Source organism: Protomyctophum parallelum, assembly GCF_964188405.1.
Source record: "Protomyctophum parallelum genome assembly, chromosome: 11".
Classification (NCBI taxonomy): Eukaryota; Metazoa; Chordata; class Actinopteri; order Myctophiformes; family Myctophidae; genus Protomyctophum; species Protomyctophum parallelum.
In genome coordinates this window covers 24,219,842-24,237,678 of record NC_139707.1, presented here as the reverse complement: position 1 = coordinate 24,237,678, position 17,837 = coordinate 24,219,842, and the positions used below count along the sequence as shown (strand labels likewise).

At 40.3% G+C, this 17,837-nt stretch overlaps 2 protein-coding genes and 1 long non-coding RNA gene across 3 annotated transcripts in view; all 3 read left to right on the top strand.

The window, feature by feature from the left end:
* Positions 1–705: 705 nt before the first annotated feature.
* Positions 706–8,984, top strand: LOC310866353 (melanoregulin; the record flags this gene model as incomplete). Its single annotated transcript, XM_083775963.1, has 5 exons — positions 706–804; positions 1,454–1,700; positions 7,657–7,747; positions 8,443–8,609; positions 8,907–8,984. The coding sequence occupies exons 1-5, from the start codon at positions 731–733 to the stop codon at positions 8,982–8,984; spliced, it is 657 nt and encodes a 218-aa protein (XP_083632089.1). The 5' UTR covers positions 706–730.
* Positions 8,985–13,993: 5,009 nt separating this feature from the next.
* On the top strand, positions 13,994–16,937 carry LOC310866714. The gene is made up of 6 exons (XR_014569949.1): positions 13,994–14,208; positions 14,895–15,200; positions 15,292–15,501; positions 15,715–16,059; positions 16,210–16,467; positions 16,823–16,937. It is a non-coding gene; the product is annotated as an uncharacterized lncRNA (long non-coding RNA).
* Positions 16,938–17,045: 108 nt separating this feature from the next.
* The window catches only part of LOC310866713 (uncharacterized protein), a 2,486-nt gene continuing 1,694 nt past the window's right edge, over positions 17,046–17,837 (top strand). Inside the window, exons 1-3 of the mRNA XM_083776424.1 lie at positions 17,046–17,083; positions 17,284–17,374; positions 17,478–17,553. Of these exons, the coding sequence (XP_083632550.1) occupies positions 17,479–17,553 (75 nt within the window). The 5' untranslated portion in view covers positions 17,046–17,083; positions 17,284–17,374; position 17,478. The remainder of the gene's footprint in view (positions 17,084–17,283; positions 17,375–17,477; positions 17,554–17,837) is intronic.

Genomic DNA, 17,837 nt, shown 5'->3' with positions numbered 1-17,837 from the left:
ACAGTACAGTTACAGTACAGTACAGTAGAGAGGGTACAGTAGAGGGACCCCCACACGGTAACTCTGTCATTTCTCAACCGTTTCGGACGCGGGGCGGCTCGCCGGAATCGGGCTGGCACCCTGGGTGCTTTCCTGTGGGTCAGTACAGTGTCAGTACAGTACAGTAGAGGGACCCCCACACGGTAACTGTCATTTCTCAGCCTGTGGGTCTGCACACACACACACACACAGGTGTGATCTTTTATACTTTTTTTATACTCTGTATATTATTTTACCCGATACATTTTGCATCATGAAGAGCTGCTGAATCAATGTGGCATTCACCCTGTGTGCGTGTGCGCGTGTGCGTGCGCGCGTGCGTGCAGCAGGGGACGTGTGTGTGGGTGCCTCTATGTGTGTGTTGTTGTTGTGGCTATACTGCTGTCGCCCCATCCACAGACTCACGTGGATAATGTAATTAACTGTCTCGTCTTGCTCAGAGCAGGACAGGGCGAGAGAGAGAGAGAGAGAGAGAGAGGGGGACTCGCCACAGAACAAGTTACCAAGTTGTCTCTGGGTCTGTTGTTGGCGGTGTCGAAACGTTTTCTGTGGGATAACCTCAAAGATATAATGGGATTCCCGCATGACCGCGCTATGTTCAGTATTGTGGTGGAAGACGTGTGTGTGTGCGGTTGGCTTTTCACATGATTGAGCGACAACAGTTGTTGATAGGGCGTCAGGAGAAGGGCCAATGGGTGCTGTGTATACCATCTGTTGTTGCCGTGATCGCCGACACAACAGGGAGGAAAAGGATGCTATTTTGCGGTGAGACCATTCCAGAGAAACTTTCTTAATAATAATAAAGTAATAGTAATAGTAATAATAGTAAACTTTGTTTGTATAGCACTTTTCATGACATGAAATGCAGCTCCAAGGTGCTTTACAGAGCATTAAAGAAAGAATATAAGCAAAAGCATAAAACATTAAAATAATAGAAAAAAGGCAGTGAATTTGGCAAATCAGTGAGGACATGAATAACACAGAGAATTAAAAATCAATAAAAGCTAGAGTGAAGAAATAGGTATTGTAGCTGTGCATATAAGCCTGCTGTGACTGTGCAGATGACTGAAGTTTATGCCATGTAAAAGTCAGATTTATACTTCACCCTACGATGATTAAACCAAAAATAGTTCATCTACAAGCTCAGCTTTTAGATCTTCTATTGTACTGTACGTGCGCAAAACTGTCATATGACAGAATATAAATTGGGCTTAATACTGTGCATCACTGTGCATGTGTTTGGTCCGACGTACTAACAGTCCGACAAGCATTAGTCTGACACCCTAACCAACCCTATAACCTAACACTAAACTCACAGGGAAGCCACAGGTGAATATGATGAGCTGAGCTCCTCTCAAATGTCCTCCCTCTCACACTTGTTCATCACTCCATTTCCCCCTGATTCCTATTGTAGCATGCAGAAAGCCCGAGCTCCCCGACCGCCGACACAAGAACCCACGGAGTCGAGCGACAGCGAACCAGCTGACGAGAGCCCTTTTGGGCCGGAGCGCACCAGAAGGAAGCCCCGTGACGGCCCGGGGAGCCGACGCAGCACCGCTGGCTCATGGCGCAGCCAGGCCAGCCGAAGCAACGGGGAGGAATCAGATGGGGAATTACAGGCCTTTATCTGCATGAGGGACCAGGCTGACAAAGACACAGAGGTAGGAGAGAGACTGCATGGCGCACACAGAGTGCATGTGTGTATATGGTACGGTATGTATCTATGGTATTTAGGGCAAAACAAATTATGTGTCTCACACACACACACACACACACACACACACACACACACACACACACACACACACACACACACACACACACACACACACACACACACACACACACACACACACACACACACACACACACACAGTCTGATATTAATCATTCCTATAGTGTTTGTTCACTAGAGGTATCCCTGTACTTCCAGCTCTTTAAAGATAAAATGCATTTTCACGATGGATACCAATTTTATCCAACCAGGAAAGACAACTCACACAGGACACTGGATAAACAAGAAATTAACAGGCAAAATTTGAACTCAAACAGCAGCTGATACATGGGTGATTGGGTACTCTCTCCTGATTGGCTGAATTTGGTAACCCACATGAGAATAAATTTTCTGCGTATTAAAGAGCTGGAGACACGGGGAGACCAATGTTACTTTGTATAAAACAGAGAATAGCCAGAACTCTGTTTTTCAATAATAAGGTACGAGCCAGGGGGGCAGTCAGACAGATATTTTGTGAAGCTACTAAGGAAATCGGGACTTCCTGAAAGTTCATATAATGGCCTGTTGTGGTGCTGTCATTGGGCCCAAAATAACCCATAGCTCCATAGAGGTAGCCTGGTTAATAAACCAGACTAATATCGCACGGACCGCGGGATATTAGTCTGGGGAGGCTCAGCTTGGATTTCATTTCCAGGGGGGGCGGGTTGAAACATTTTCTCTTTGACGCAATTGGTCAGAGCTACTGTCAGTCAAAGGTCTCAAGCGTTGAAAGTCACTGTACCAAATCCGGCCCATATTGCATACAGTGTCCCGATTGGCCGCCCCATTTCTCTGGTGTAGGAAATGGGCGTACAGTTGAGCCTCTCCAGACAGTAATCCGCCGGCAGGCAATTTCTTTTTGCCAACGGCTGATTCGGTCTGGTTTATTAACCAGGCTACCATAGAGGTCCATGTATTTGGGCCCAACTTCACCTAGACTGTATTACCTTAATAAACAAGGTCATGAATACTTTCGGCTTCCAGTCACTAGTTTAAAGTCTCATTTCTCATGTCATAATATTCTTTTTGGAAAATTATGGTCCCATTTATTAAAATAATTACCATAAAGTCTGAAGTATGTTCAGAGGGGCGTGGCTACCGTTACAGTCTATGATCGGGATCCACCCCCCGTTCGAGTAAAAATAAAAACCAACGAAGAAGAAGGGGGGAAGTCCCACCTCGTTGTCTGGGCCAGCCAATGGCCAGCTGGGCCCAAATGGATCTAGAAAGATGGCGATTTACAATTCAAGGACTGACAGGCTTCATCTTACGTCCATATCAGACCCGGAGAACGCTTTGTCCATATTTGTTTTACAGTCTATGGTACGAGCACACACAGACACATTTCGGCCTCGAGCCTTCTTCAGCATGTATTGTATGGCAATGTAGACCCCTATTAGTGAACAAACACTCTATAGCAATGATTAGGCCTACTTTCAGAATATAGAGCTTTTACTTTTCATTTATATATTTTGTTTAAACCAAGAAATATCACTTGCACCACCTTTAAACATAAAGAAATTCAACAAAGAAAAGCCATTCACATGGACAATGAATTTACCAAGATAATCAATAAAGTACATTCTCCTCCTCCACGATTTCACTGCATTATGGATCAAGGCTAAATCAACATGCTCCACCGTTTGCCTCTCTAATCACATTAGTTTGAGTTCCTTGTGACTCTTGACTAATTTAATTTATAACTAGAAAGGTGTGCTCAATAGAGTGCAGATCTGAGCGCAAACCTGCACACTGTTTACAAGGTCCCCAAACATTAACCCTCTCATACGTATTCAGACCTCCAAAGGGGAACAAATTGAGTTTGTCACCTCCTATAAATGACTGGGCATCTGGCTAGATGTGAAGCTCTTTTAAAGGTATATTCAGTGATTTCACTCAAAAAACCGTAGGTTTTGTTTTTGGCTGTGGGACCCAGCCTTTCGTCCAATCAGGATAGAGAGTCAAAAACGAAACCTAAGGTTTTTTGACCCCCAGGGGTTAACTGGGGACAGGGAGGAACTCCTTATATGGCCAGCACACTCTATAGTAGGGAGGATTATCACAACAAAACAAAAAAATAAGTGATATTTGAATTAAGTGAAATCACTGAATATACCTTTAAAAGACATGTGGAACATCTAAAAAATAAACTAATTGGTTTTCCTTTCTAGAAATAAGGCTTGTTTCTCTTTCTCTTACAGAAAAATCATTGTTCAAGCTATAGTTTTGTCTGTCTTCTATTATGGAGATGTTTTATACATGCACACTTCATTATCCGGATTGAAGCCTCTCGATGCAATCTATCACAGTGCCTTACTCTTCATTACCGGTGATCACTTTTATACTCATTGCATTTTATATGAAAAACTGGGCTGGCCTTCTCTTGTCACTTGTAGAGAACAACATTGTTTTATTTATTTATAAGGCATCCATTGTATTTATCTTTTAATTCCAAACCACACAAGATATCTAACGCGCTCACAGACTTACATTACACTTAAAACTCCACGAATGAACAGCGAACAAGGAAAGTCTGCTTTCAGCTTTTATGCCCCAATGGCAGAACATCCAGGACTCTCTGAAGCTAGACAAAATGGTTGAAGCACTACTTGAGGATCCAACGCATAACGACTGTACCTGTTTTTTGTAACCCCAGTGTGTAAGCATCATAATGTCCACTATATTTCACCTTGTTTAAAATGGTGTGATTAGTTTTTGTGATCATGTTGGGCATCCTTGCAAAAGAGAGATCCTCTCAATTGTCTTCCCTGAATAAATAAAAGGTCAATAAAATAAAAAGATCACCTAACACATTATTTTCACATCCGGCATGCTTGATTGGTTACTTTACTTACTGTACATGTTTCTGTTTTCAGTACGGTGCTGTTTGGTGCAAGCTTTGTCAATTACGTCTGCACTCCAAACTGAGGGCTATAAAGACTGACAGCAACCTATTTTCAAATGGGCAAAGAATAAAATAGGGCTTAGTAATTTATGTTTTGTAATAATAATCTAGATCTACAAAGTATAAAAAAATCAAGTGAAGTAAAGTAGCCTACTGTAAAAGTACGTCAACATTTTACTTAAATACACTTTCCACAAGTGATGCTTGCAGGCAGTGTATGCTATAGCTGATGTCAGCATAGCTGTGGGTGTTCTAAATCTAAATAACAAACATGATGTGAACAGGAAATGCTGTTACTTCAATGTTATTCTGGTACACACGAGATCACAAAATGTGAAGTTACACGCTTAGCAGCATTTACCTTGCACATTTGCCGTACAATCTGTAAATCAAAACATCTTTGGTGGAGTAGAAAGACAGACACACACACACACACACACACACACACACACACACACACACACACACACACACACACACACACACACACACACACACACACAAGTCAAGATCATAACCTGTCACATGTGACATGCTGTGAGCTTGTACTGTAGATATGCAATTATGTTTTTTATTTCATTTAAACCATTATAACTGGCAGAGAGGCATTCAAATCCTTTGGCTCGGTGACTCAGGAATACAACATCCCAAGAAATCACCACTTTTAGATATCTTCGTAGTTTCATTATGGAGAATTTTCCCACTTACCCACACCCTCTGCAGATCGACCCAATATACTCAATTCTCAAAATTGACCCCCCCAAAAAGGGACTGATTTCAAAATGATATAGTACAATACAGGACATGTGCGCTCCTACTTGGAACAATAACAGATTTGAATGGGAATTAGATCTTGGGGTGGAAATTCCAGGGGAAAGTATTTCTCTAATTAACTCTGCATCATTTTGTGTGCGACAGAATTTGATACAATTTAAAATATGTCAGACTGCATTACTCTGCATTACACAAAAATGTACCCGTCGGTTAGCTCCAACTGCCCAAGATGTCACATGCATGTTCTGGTCCTGTAGTACTACTGAAGGACTTCTGGTCCGGAGTTTTTGAATGCTTCTCATCAATGGGAGATATACTACGCCCTAATCCTTATACTGCTATCTTGGGGGTGGTCCCAAGAGAGGCCTTTAGGGGCAACTACGGAGTGCTATTGCTTTCTCCTCATTGCTGGCCCGAACTTAAGGCTCATACTACAAAACTGGAAGGCAGAAAAACCTCCCTTTGCGGCCCAGTGGATTCAAGAAGTCCTGTATATGTTAACGCTGGAGAGAATTAGATATAATGTCCACGGTTCACAGGAGAAATTTGACAGAGTCTGGTCTACGTTTATCTCATACAGTATGTTGAAGATTGTACATTTCCCTAATGGGAAGGGGAGGGGAAGGGAGATCAGATCATCAGAACACGTGCTCCGTCCCCCTAATGGGGATTGGAGTGGACGGAATGCATCCCTTCCGAATTAAGCCACGATTGCTGGTGGCGGTACTATTGACTATAGAGCGTCGCAGTCCCGCCCCCTCGAGAGACCCTGAAAATAAATCACCGTTCATTTTTTTCATTTTCGCTCTATTGACTAACATCAGATTCAGATGAGTTTTTTGTGTCTTTTTGTGTCATCTTATTTTTTATACCCATTTGGTATTTGATCGTTGTATTTATGTCTGCTGTTTCTGGACAGCGAAGGGGGGTGGGGTATAAAAATGGAATTGTTTCAAAAAATAAATAAATAATAATAATACAAATTAAATAAAAACTGGGAAAGCATCTGTTTCATTTTAGAATTAAGCTATACAGTATATAATAGCAACATAAGATTTTTCAGAAAACTCTTATGCTGTGTTCACAACTTCACATGGGCAGATGCAAAGATACAGCTACCATTCATTTTCAATAAATGCCGGCACAAGACATTTTCAGATGTGGGTCCGCAGTCAAATACTTTTGGGGGTTCTAGGCTGAAAATTACTGATTTAGAAGGCATTTGTAGAATCGACCTCAGGTCTTAATGAATTAAATGTTCACCCACTACTACATAATGACATGCCGAAAACAGGGAAACCAGGTTGAAAGTAGTTTGTGTTAATCTTTGCCAGCGACACTATCAGGAGTTCTTCTGATCCACCTTTTGGTCTGGACACACTGGTGGTGAGACACCGTGAAAGTGCTTCTGCTGACGAGGTTATCATGTGATTCTAGCACCAGTGGCTGAGAGCAGTGTGAGTGAGGTAAAGGGACTCTTTGTGTGCGTGCCACTCACAGGACACAGTGAGGACATTGTGGCTATTAAATGAATTTCCTGGTTTGACATGTAGGCCAGCCATGCAAAGAGATCAGGAATGTGAGCCGTTCACCGAAACATCCCCAACAGTTCAGATACACTACAACACCTGATTGACTGATATCACAGACTCAGCAATGTGCCGTGTTGTGAGCCTGTATATTTTCTATTTTTGAACATCAATAATTCTATTAAAAGTTTTTTAATATACATTCAATTGATTATTTTGATTAACTTTTGCACCCCTAAGTGCAGCTATAATCTATGAAACTATTAATTAACATATGATTTAACTGGCTAAAGCTGTCACACAATCTAGCCGAGAACTGAATTCTGGGCCCATTGGGTGTGGCTGATTCAAAAGAAAATAGTTGTCATCGCCACAACGCACCACACCCACTACTGGGATTTAAATCTTGTTTAATTAAATGATGGGGAATCAAAGAATCCTAGAAGATACAATGAGGTTATGCAACGTTTGGCAAAAGGCACACAGCTGATTTAACTTAATTGAGTGACGTGCATATATCTTGATCCGTTTTGACTTTCAATGTGATGTGTGATGCCCAAATGTTCCCCTAAAAATATATTTTGGTTCTTTGACATTGTGTATGCGTGTGCGTGTGCGCGCGTGCGTGCGTATAGGAATGGGAGAAGCTGAACTATGACATACACACTCTGCGTTATGCCAGGCGAGAGGTCAGCACGCGATGGAAGAAAATTCTACTGCAACTTGGTATGTTCTATTTTGAACACAGATTAGGCTATACTTCCTTAATTCTCTTGGTTCCCAGTGGAACATAAGGCTGTGACTATCTGCTTCCATCTGGTCCTATTCTGTGCAGCATGTTGTGCCTCACCCCATGTTAGGTTTGCCATCTTCAGTTCAGAGGTCACAGTTCTTTGCCAGGTTATTTTTGCCCTCCCTTGTTTCCTTAGGAATGAAATTTAAACAAAACCCAATGTATAATGATAGACTACTTAGTGCCTCACTATATGTAAGATGTCCAATCTGTATGGTAGAGTATGTTAATACAATATAATTAACCTACACACAGATTAAATTTATCCCCCGAGCAGCGCAGGTCGGCTCTATTAGCTCAAAGGTAAAAATGTCAGCACTTGCTCGATGGTATGAAACTGTCTTCAAATCTAGGGTATAAAGAGGAAAGTTACATAGTGCTGCTTTAAATAAATCACTTTTTAACAGTATTCCTCCTATTATAGATTATGATTTATTCAGCCATATTAATGTCACAAACCCCCAAATTGACAGTTATTAAGCCACAGACCACCGTTTCAAATGGTGCAGTATTGCAATAATTTCACGTGAATTGAACTGTAGTGAGTTTAAGCCACTCATCTCTCCCTCCCCTCTCTCTCTCTCCTCCCTCTATCCCTCCCCCCCGCCATCTCTCTCTGTCTCTGTAGGCTACCAGTGTGAGGTGGAGGCCCTGCTGTCAGTGAACAAGCAGAACTTGCTGGCTATGGACTGGGAGCACCTGAACAGAGCCAGTCAATTGATACAGCGGCTACTGGATCAAACCTCTCTGTTCCCTTCTGGGACAGGAACCTCGGACAGATACCTCTACGTTATGGTACACAACACATGACCCACAATTAATGCATTCATTAGCCCACTTCAACCAAATGTTGAGCGGAATATATACTATAAAGAACAACTCTTATGTGAAACGTAATTAGTGGAGGAGGTCCTTCTACTGGCAGTGTGCACACAATTTGATCAATCGAGCCGTTTGAAAGATTAGATCCAGACACGCAGGCATGCATGCATTGCACTCACACATACACGCACAATGCATTAGCTCTTAGAAAAGTTCTTCCTAACCTCACACTCTGCCTCTCTCCCTCCTCCTCCTCCTCCATTTTCTCAGGACCGTTTGGTTTCTCTGGACAGTGCTGAGGACTTCATCGCATTGGCGAAGCAGAAATACCCCAAGACAGAGAGCTGAGAGAGAGAGAGAGAGAGAGAGAGATGAGCATATGTATGAAGAGAAAGAGGCTGGGTCTGGGGAACGTTGAAAAATATCTTTTAAGTATTAACTGCAGTAAATGTTTGAAACCTAATATTTTATGAAAATGAACACATGCCACTTACTGGTAGGGTTCACTGGGAGATACTGCTTAAAATCTATTATCAAATGTCTTTTTTTTCCTTTGCTTATCAAGACAACTGGTATCTTAAACATACTATGTTGTTTGACTTAACACTTATAGATTATAGTCTGGTTATTCATCATTGTCCAGGTTTATCCAACCGACAGCAAACTCGGATGCAGCACATATCAGATTCAGCAGAGCCCAAAGATTGGATAATGAGGACAGTGCGTATTGCCAGGTGGGAATGTGTTGTCACATAACTAATAGCCTTGTTTATTCACAAAGCAATGAGGAAATAGCATTAGATCATCAACACTAAGTTACGGTACTGTCAAAGGAGAAATGCACTGGTGATTAGTACTGATTACCCAAATCTGTGTGCAGTCCCACTGGATTTTTCCAACAGTGTTGGCTACAGTTAGAGTGAGGGTTGGCTGACACAGATAAGCACATGGTGACACAATTGGTCCACTGTCATATTTTCCCAAGTTTATAGCCCTCTCGATTCGCCAATGGTTAACTGAAGAGGGCAACATCGAATGCCAGATGATAACCTATATTTATCACGTTCCCAGCATTAAGTTGTCTAGGCTGAGGGGGTGATAGCTGCTGTGTCTTCCCTAGGGATAATATGGCACACGATGCCTGCCCTTTTACACTACAGCAGTTGCTGCTGCAAGTTCAACTCGACAAGTTTACAGGTATAAGAGTGAGTGACATTCCAAAACACAAAAAAGTATTTATTAACAGTTTGCAGACTTTCAGTACATTAAGCACAACTCAGAACAAAGCCAGATAACAGGACACAATACACATAAGGAACACAGTCAAAATAGAAAGTAGGAAAACACTGGCTGCCAGCCTTAATGTCTTTATGCAGCCATTCTGTGAACCACTGAAGGTCGCTGTTTTCCACTCTAGATTTTGGTTGTCTCCTCAGCCGTGACAGACTCTTTGCACATCATCCACATAACCATGTCTGAATGCCCAGTTTCATCCATGTTTGACACGGTGACTTCCTCATGCGTAACACGGTCACTGGCAGTACGCGGGGGGCACTTTAGCTGAACTGACTGACCGGTCTGGTCTGGTCTGGTCTGGTCTGTTGCAGAATAAACCCTAAAGAAAGTAGGGCTGTAGCTTGTACTGATTGATCGGCAGTCATATAAACTATATAGGGAAGATACAGAAGCAGACCTAACAGAGCAAGGACTGAGTCCTTTTTATCACTCCCCTCACTCAGGGAAAATAAAGGTTTGGGTATGTGGTTCTCTTTTTCTTATGATGTATTGTTTGTCCTTGTTTGGTTAAAAGCACTTATATTGGCATTATTTAACAATATTGTCCTATATGTAATTATATAGCTTTCATTAATTTACAGATAGCCTACTGTATCTCTTCATTGTATATCCATAATTTCCCCTAAGCTATTTGAAGCAGCAGAGGTTCGACTTGTCCAGCAGATGGCAGCATATACATATAATATAGTATAATCATGTTATTGTCTGCTTTGTTCTATAGGTATGCCTATTAGTGAGTAGTGACTGGCTTTTACATTATGAACCCTCAAGAAGTCTCAGTTCTGTTACAGTTACATTATTAAACTAGGTTACAAGTTTGATTATGTTGCTGTATGTGCTGTTGTGGATATACAAAATAAACGACACTAAAAAGAAGTCTTCGTTTTCATACAGTAGGACTGATCTACTTACTGGTCCCAGTGGGGTGAAGCACAGCACGGGAACAATGAGGCAGCATTTAGTTCTGATGACACACACAACTTCCAGAGAATCTGAGAGACTCTGCATCAACACCGAGAATTATAAATCCAGCTCCACTGCCCTTTATTAAAATGTTCAGCCTACTATACTACTTAAGTTAGTATGTGCAACTTTTCAAAAGTATTTATATCATATTTATAAATCTTATTATGGGACTATTACACGCAGACATGTGTTCAAGCTTATCAACTGGAACCAATTTCGAGGCTATACCATGTGTAAGTAGGTCGGGAGAGGCTTATTGTTGGCATCAGCCAATAACACGGGAGTCTGTCCCCGTTACAATGTGCCAGACCCATGGGAGACTTGCCACACCCGTGACCCAAGCTGTGCTACTCATACACTGAGTTGGCAGTGCCCCACTGCCCGGGATAAGTGCCGGATTTATAGGTGTTGAGGCCCCTCGGCTAGAGTAATTCTTTAGACACCCTAATGAAACGAAATAAATATACAATAACTAAACACAAATCTCACTTGCAATAATTTACTAAATAGGGCCAGTGGGGGCCCACCCTAGCCCAGTGGTAAATCCGGCCGTGGCCCCTGGCCCCTGGCCGGGATCAAACTCATGACCAAAGGCGAGAGCTCTACTGACTGAGACTGAACTACCCAGACACAATATATGAGGTACAAACCCATAACTCTGTGGAAGGGGAAATGAATGAGTGTGTCAAAAATGTTTGATCAGAACAAGGCAATTTCAGTTCCTGTTTCTCACCCACAATGTTGATACATCATATTACTTACATTCTGTAAAACATTTTGTTACATTATGTATTGTGCAATTTGTGCTATCAATATTTGCAGCTTTGACTGCAAATGTCCTTCCTCTTTCCATCTAACCTGAATTAACAAGTTACCAGCAGTTACCACCACAGCTGTAGTTGTACAATAAAGGGGGGTTAGGGGAGGGGCCGATAGTGTGATGTCACTATATTACCGTTTATTTCATTGGCCCGTTTGACTGTCAAGGGTTCAGCCTCCAGGAAGAAACCCTAAATACAAAGTTAATACACCATTGCACATAAAAACGACTCCAGGGCGTCTAATGAAGCATCAGTGTGCACACTGGATGATGCTCCAAAACTTAAGGGTTTATTTGGTTCCTTTATTACACATGGACTATACTATACATACACACAGACATTGTTTTCCAGTTTATCAACTGGAACCAAGTGTTTCAGGACAATACACCTATACCTTCAGTCACACCATGAGGCACAATGACATAACGAGTGTGACAAAATGTTTGATTAGAACATGGTAATTCCAGCTCCTGTTTCTAAGCTATATGATATCTGCTGATATCTTCCGTCTGCCAGGCCTACACATTCATCATTGCATCTTTTTGTGTGGCGATAGCTTTTTGTCTATCAAACCCTAGCTTGTTTATCATTCTATTGTGAAGAAGAATTTGATTGGGTGGCCTAATCAATGCAGAGATGATTCCACTCATCCTCTGTGACACATTTGATTTTTACATTATCGAAAACATGTTATTGAATCATATAAATACCACTGATGGTCACCAGCAAGAAACACCAGTATGACTGTAGTACAAATTACAGTTCAAACAAGCACCAGCATACCAGCAAATACCAACAACATACAGGTAGGCTGTTCACCATGTATGAACACTGACCAGTAAGTTGACCAGCTGTTCCGGTATAAACTGGATACGAAGAACTAAAAAACATCGCATGGATGATTGATTGATTGAAATATTTATGAACAGTTTGCAGAATTACAGTACTGGGACGTATCCTCAGTAATGTATCCCAAGGTCATCTGGGTTTCGGGTATGGCAACATCATACCCTCACTCAGGTGACCCAGCCGGGGACATAAGTCCCGACTTATGTCCCAGTAGCTACCCACGATCAGTCCCATTAGGGAAAGACAGGTCACACAGACCGCCGCTCCAGTGTAGAGTGTAGAGTAGACCACAGTCCACACTGTTCTTCCTCTTTTCATCTCTCTGAATTAACAAGTTAAAATGATACCAGCAAGCCTTACAGAACAGAGACAACCAAGGGTGTTAACATATATCTTTTTTATGCACTTGATATGATGGTATAGATATGCTCATGCACTTATTTTGTCTTATACCCCATGGTTTGAATATGGAAAATAGTCAAGGTATTGCGATAAATGTAATAAAAATGTTCTGTTAAAAAGAAAACAGCCAATAGAGTAATTATGTTTACATGAGCAGCAGCTGAACTGTGTTTGATTGGTCATTCAGAACAATGCATTCCAATGTACAGTACTGTCCCAAACATTAGCTGCAATAAGTCAAGTGACTTTGCAAACTGCTCTGGTCCATGCAGTACTTACATAAACTAGTTGACTATTTCGTTTTTGAGAGCACACATGGCCTTCAAATATGATATATAATAGCATGCTAAAATCTTTGGCAACATTCTGAAAACATGTCACTGTTTCCAATATTTCATTTTTAAAGTCTTTAAATGCTTTTTTCTGAATTATTTTGTGGGTTGCGGACACATTATTATGGGTCCCTTTAGGGTTTTTTTTCCTACATTCTGTTTATAATTATCATCATTTCAAGACAAAAAACGTTAAAAAAGGCATTTTTTCCTTTTTCATGAATTGAAAACAAATTCAGAAAAATCAAAGAAATTCCTTAAATTAGAAAAGTAGTAGTGAAAGTATTTACACCGTTGATAAATCAAATTTCTCTTTTCGGTCACGGGCTAAAATGTTTGGGAACCACTAGCTGCTTTATAATATAAATATGAACTACTCTTTTCTGACATACATTACTATAACTATTAAGGTAATTTAGGAAATGTAAGATCTAATATATTTCTTGTATATTAGATGTTAAATTATGCAAATGGTTACATACAAGTATACACTGAATTTTAGAAACATATGTAGGCTAAAGACGTTCATGGAGCAGGTTTATTTTTATTTTCAGGACTTAGGTACATTTGTTTTGCAGGTCCATGAACACATATTATGTGTAAGCCAGATACTATTACTTACTGGTCATACTGTATATACTGTAAAAAGAGGAAGGATGTCAGTTACAAAAGGTCTGTGTCAAATAACACCCACACAGAATCCAGCCAGCTTGCTGATGAAACCACTTCTACACATCAAGAATTTAAAATAAAGTAAGTAGCCGCAATGCATTGTTGTTGTTTGTTTGATGTTTTAGTGGGAATACATTATTGGTCATCTTTCTAGTGAGAAGCAGCAGGGCCAGACCACCATGTGGATGGCAGGAGCTGGGTCTGTGTTTGTGTCTTTGCTGCTGCATCTCTCAGGTATGAAGTATTTCTCAATCCTTGCTTGACAAATCACCAAATGAGAATGTTTATGTTCATTCACATACAAGTAATTTGACTCGGTGCAGAAAACACTGGCCATTGAAGGTTTGAAGAATAATAACGTCATTTTGGCTATAAGGGTGCACCGGTGCAGTCTCACCCAAGTTTAATCCTATACCTACAGTATATGGGCAGATTCTGCCAATGCTTTTCAATGTCAACTGAGTGCTTTTTTTAATAGAAATCCGCAAATGGCAACAAACTGCTCGGTTCCCAACAAACTGCTCCGTTCCCATTATAAAGCATTGGCAGAATCCGCCCGCATAGGTAGAATTAAAGTTCATTGTGAACGCACCCTAAGCAATCTTTGTCTGTTGTACCCATTTCTGAAATGTATAAATGTCAAAATTGTGATAAACAGAGAATGTATGTAAATGAATCAATGATTGAATGAATGAGATTCCAAGCAGAAATTAGCAAATTACATCCTGTCCCATGCTTCATAACTTATTCTGTTGAAGCATTAGCTAAATAAATAAATGGATAAAAATGATAATATTGAAATTAAGATAAAAGTAAACATATTTCTACTGTGCTGTTTTCCATTCTGTATTGTGGTTCTGTTGTGCCCATTTGTAAAGTCCAGTGTTGTGTATTTGTGTATTTCTACCGTTCTGTTTCAGTAGCTCTTGGGGAAACAAACATCTGTGCCTTTAAGGGGTCAGCGGTGGATCTGAACTGTTCCATCACACCCATTTCAAGCAAGAAATGGTTTACTGCAAACTGGAATGAAACAATGGAACAATATGACAATCTGAAGGAAGTCTCAGGAGATACAAATCGTTTGATGTATAATAGATCTCAAGAAAGCAGCTCCACTCTGACAATCCATGATGTGAATGAGAGCGATGTAAATACATACTTGTGCTTAGCTGATAATGACCATTCAGAATTGAATTCGTTCCGTGGAATTAGTCTCAGGGTCAAAGGTACAGTAGTACTGTGTCAGTAATTTATTAATATAGTAATCATAAATAATCAATGTAATATTAATGCTTCTATCACATTCTATCAATCCAGACCTACAGGTACATGTGACTCATAAAGATGGAAGAGTGATACTGACATGTGATGATAACTGTACTCTGAAATACAATATTACTCTGATACCAACATACAGTTTTTATCAGAATAATAAGTTCATTCCATCTGGTCAGAACTTATCTCCCTCTGATGCCAGTTTCTCCTGTGCTGTAACTGGCCATGATCATTTCCGCTCACCTGCAGTGTGTGAGTATGAACCAAAGTTTATTGCATCAAGCTATACTTTACTATATATTTTGGGTGAACTGTTCTAGATGTAGAATATTCATCATAATATCTGATATTATTATGATCATTTGAACTGATGTTTCAGTTCAAAGCATTATCAAACAGTGTGATATTAAATGTCATATTCTTAAATGCATTTAGATGTAACTCTGCCTGTACTCTCTACTTCAGGTGTTAATACGGATGGGTTGTGCTGGAGGGTGAATTATATCAACAGGGAAATCTGTGCCCTGACAAATACTTCAGTGGAAATATCCAGTGATTACTCATATCCCAGTGGTGTTCAGGTGACTGAGGCATTCTGGTACATTAAATGGATAGAACCGGATGGACCTGTAGACATTGCTTCTGACGCAAACTATAGCGGCTGTTTTGAGTATAATGGGAACACAACAAAACACCACAAACTGATACTCAAAAACCTGACGAGCAAAGATTCTGCAGAATACAAATTCAGATTTCAAACAGATATAGATAAATATTCTTGCGATCCTGGAATCATATTAAATATAACTGGTAAGTATTTAAAAAAAAAACAATGTTATTTTATTTATTTTTCTGTTTCTTATTCAACCTGACAAAACAGTTAATTGATTAAAGGAAGTTAAGAAACTACTTGTTATCATGGTCTTCATGGTAAAGGATCTCATAACATTTACCCATCAGCTCTGACAGTGACAGTGAGTCCTGCTACCACGGTAACAGAGAGACAGAGAGTGACACTGTCCTGTACAACCAGCTGTCCTTTGAGTGGCTTCAGCCCCATCTACATCTGGTACCAGAACAATCGATTCCTAGAGCAGAACCAACACAACTATGTGACTCTAGACCCAGTGTTGTTCAGTCAGCATGCAGGAAACTACTCCTGTGCTGTCAAAGACCGAGAGAGTTCCAGAAGTCCAGAAATGACTCTCAATGTCAGATGTGAGTATACAGTACAACATACTAAATTACTTCTCTTCTATAAAACTACATTTCAATAATATCATCAATAATAATTGATATTATTAAGAATTATACCCGAGTTCCTTATAAATTCCCTTTTTCTTTTTTCAAAAGTAGGCATGTGCACAGAGGTATTTGTTCTATACTGTAGGTCTACAAGGAATGCTTATTTTCCTTTTAGTATTAATATGCTCTACTACAGTAGATGCTATTATTACCTATTGCATTCATATAACCATGTATGTATGTATACATATCCTGTATGTTTGTAGGCATCATGTATTTCGGTTACTGTTCTAAATATCAACTTTACTACTGAAAATCATCATATTAGACTGTCCAAAGACCCCCTTGGTGTCAGTGAGCCCCTCTGGTGAAATAGAGGAGGGCAGTTCAGTGACTCTGACCTGCAGCAGTGATGCCAACCCACCAGTGAACAAATATGTCTGGTACAAGAAGAGTTCTACGTCACAAAAGTCTTTGGGCCAGAACTATGTCATGAACATAAGCCTTGAGGACGGTGGAGAGTACTATTGTACAGCCACAAATTAAGTAGGGACTAGTTCCTCTACTATCCAACTCATCACTGTAACAAGTGAGTTTTTCAATTGTTAACAGGCTAAGGAAACAGGTTAACACCCCAATAATACAAATTAAATAAATTAATAAATAATCCAATATCCTCAAACAATTGCTTTTTATCTTTTAGCATATTAATTTTTGTATTTACTGGACAATGCCAAGCTAATTAACATCTGTATTTACGTCTTTCATATGGCTACCTCATACCTCCAGATAAAGGGACATCGAGGGCAGGTATAATTGTGGCTGCAGTCATCGCCGTATCCTGCCTCTTCCTGTTTCTGCTCATCTACCTGGGAATCAGGTTACACATAATACAAAGACATCTCATTTAAATGTCCAGCCAATATACAATGTGCTTATTAACATCTGGTGCAATGGTTAATTTTTTCACCGACACAATTCAGGATGAGGAAATATCTGATGTCTGTCACCGAGCCTCATCGAGGCTCAGTGCCTCGTGACCCTATACAAAGGGGACAGGTGAGGATGACTGAAAAACAGTATGTGTGTGTGCGTGTTGTGTTCTGTGTGTGACAGTGTGTGTGAGCTTGCATGTGTGCGTGGGTGTGTGCGTGCGTAGAGTAGTGTGAGATGCAAATATAATTCAATTATCTTTAGTAACTATATAGCACATACGCATGTGTGTGTGGATACATATATATCGTTAGGTAAGATAATATTTTGGTTTAGTTCTTTTTGATTTATTTCAACATTCCATATCAGTTGCCTTGAAACCCTTTACTTTTGATTTTACTTTATGAAAC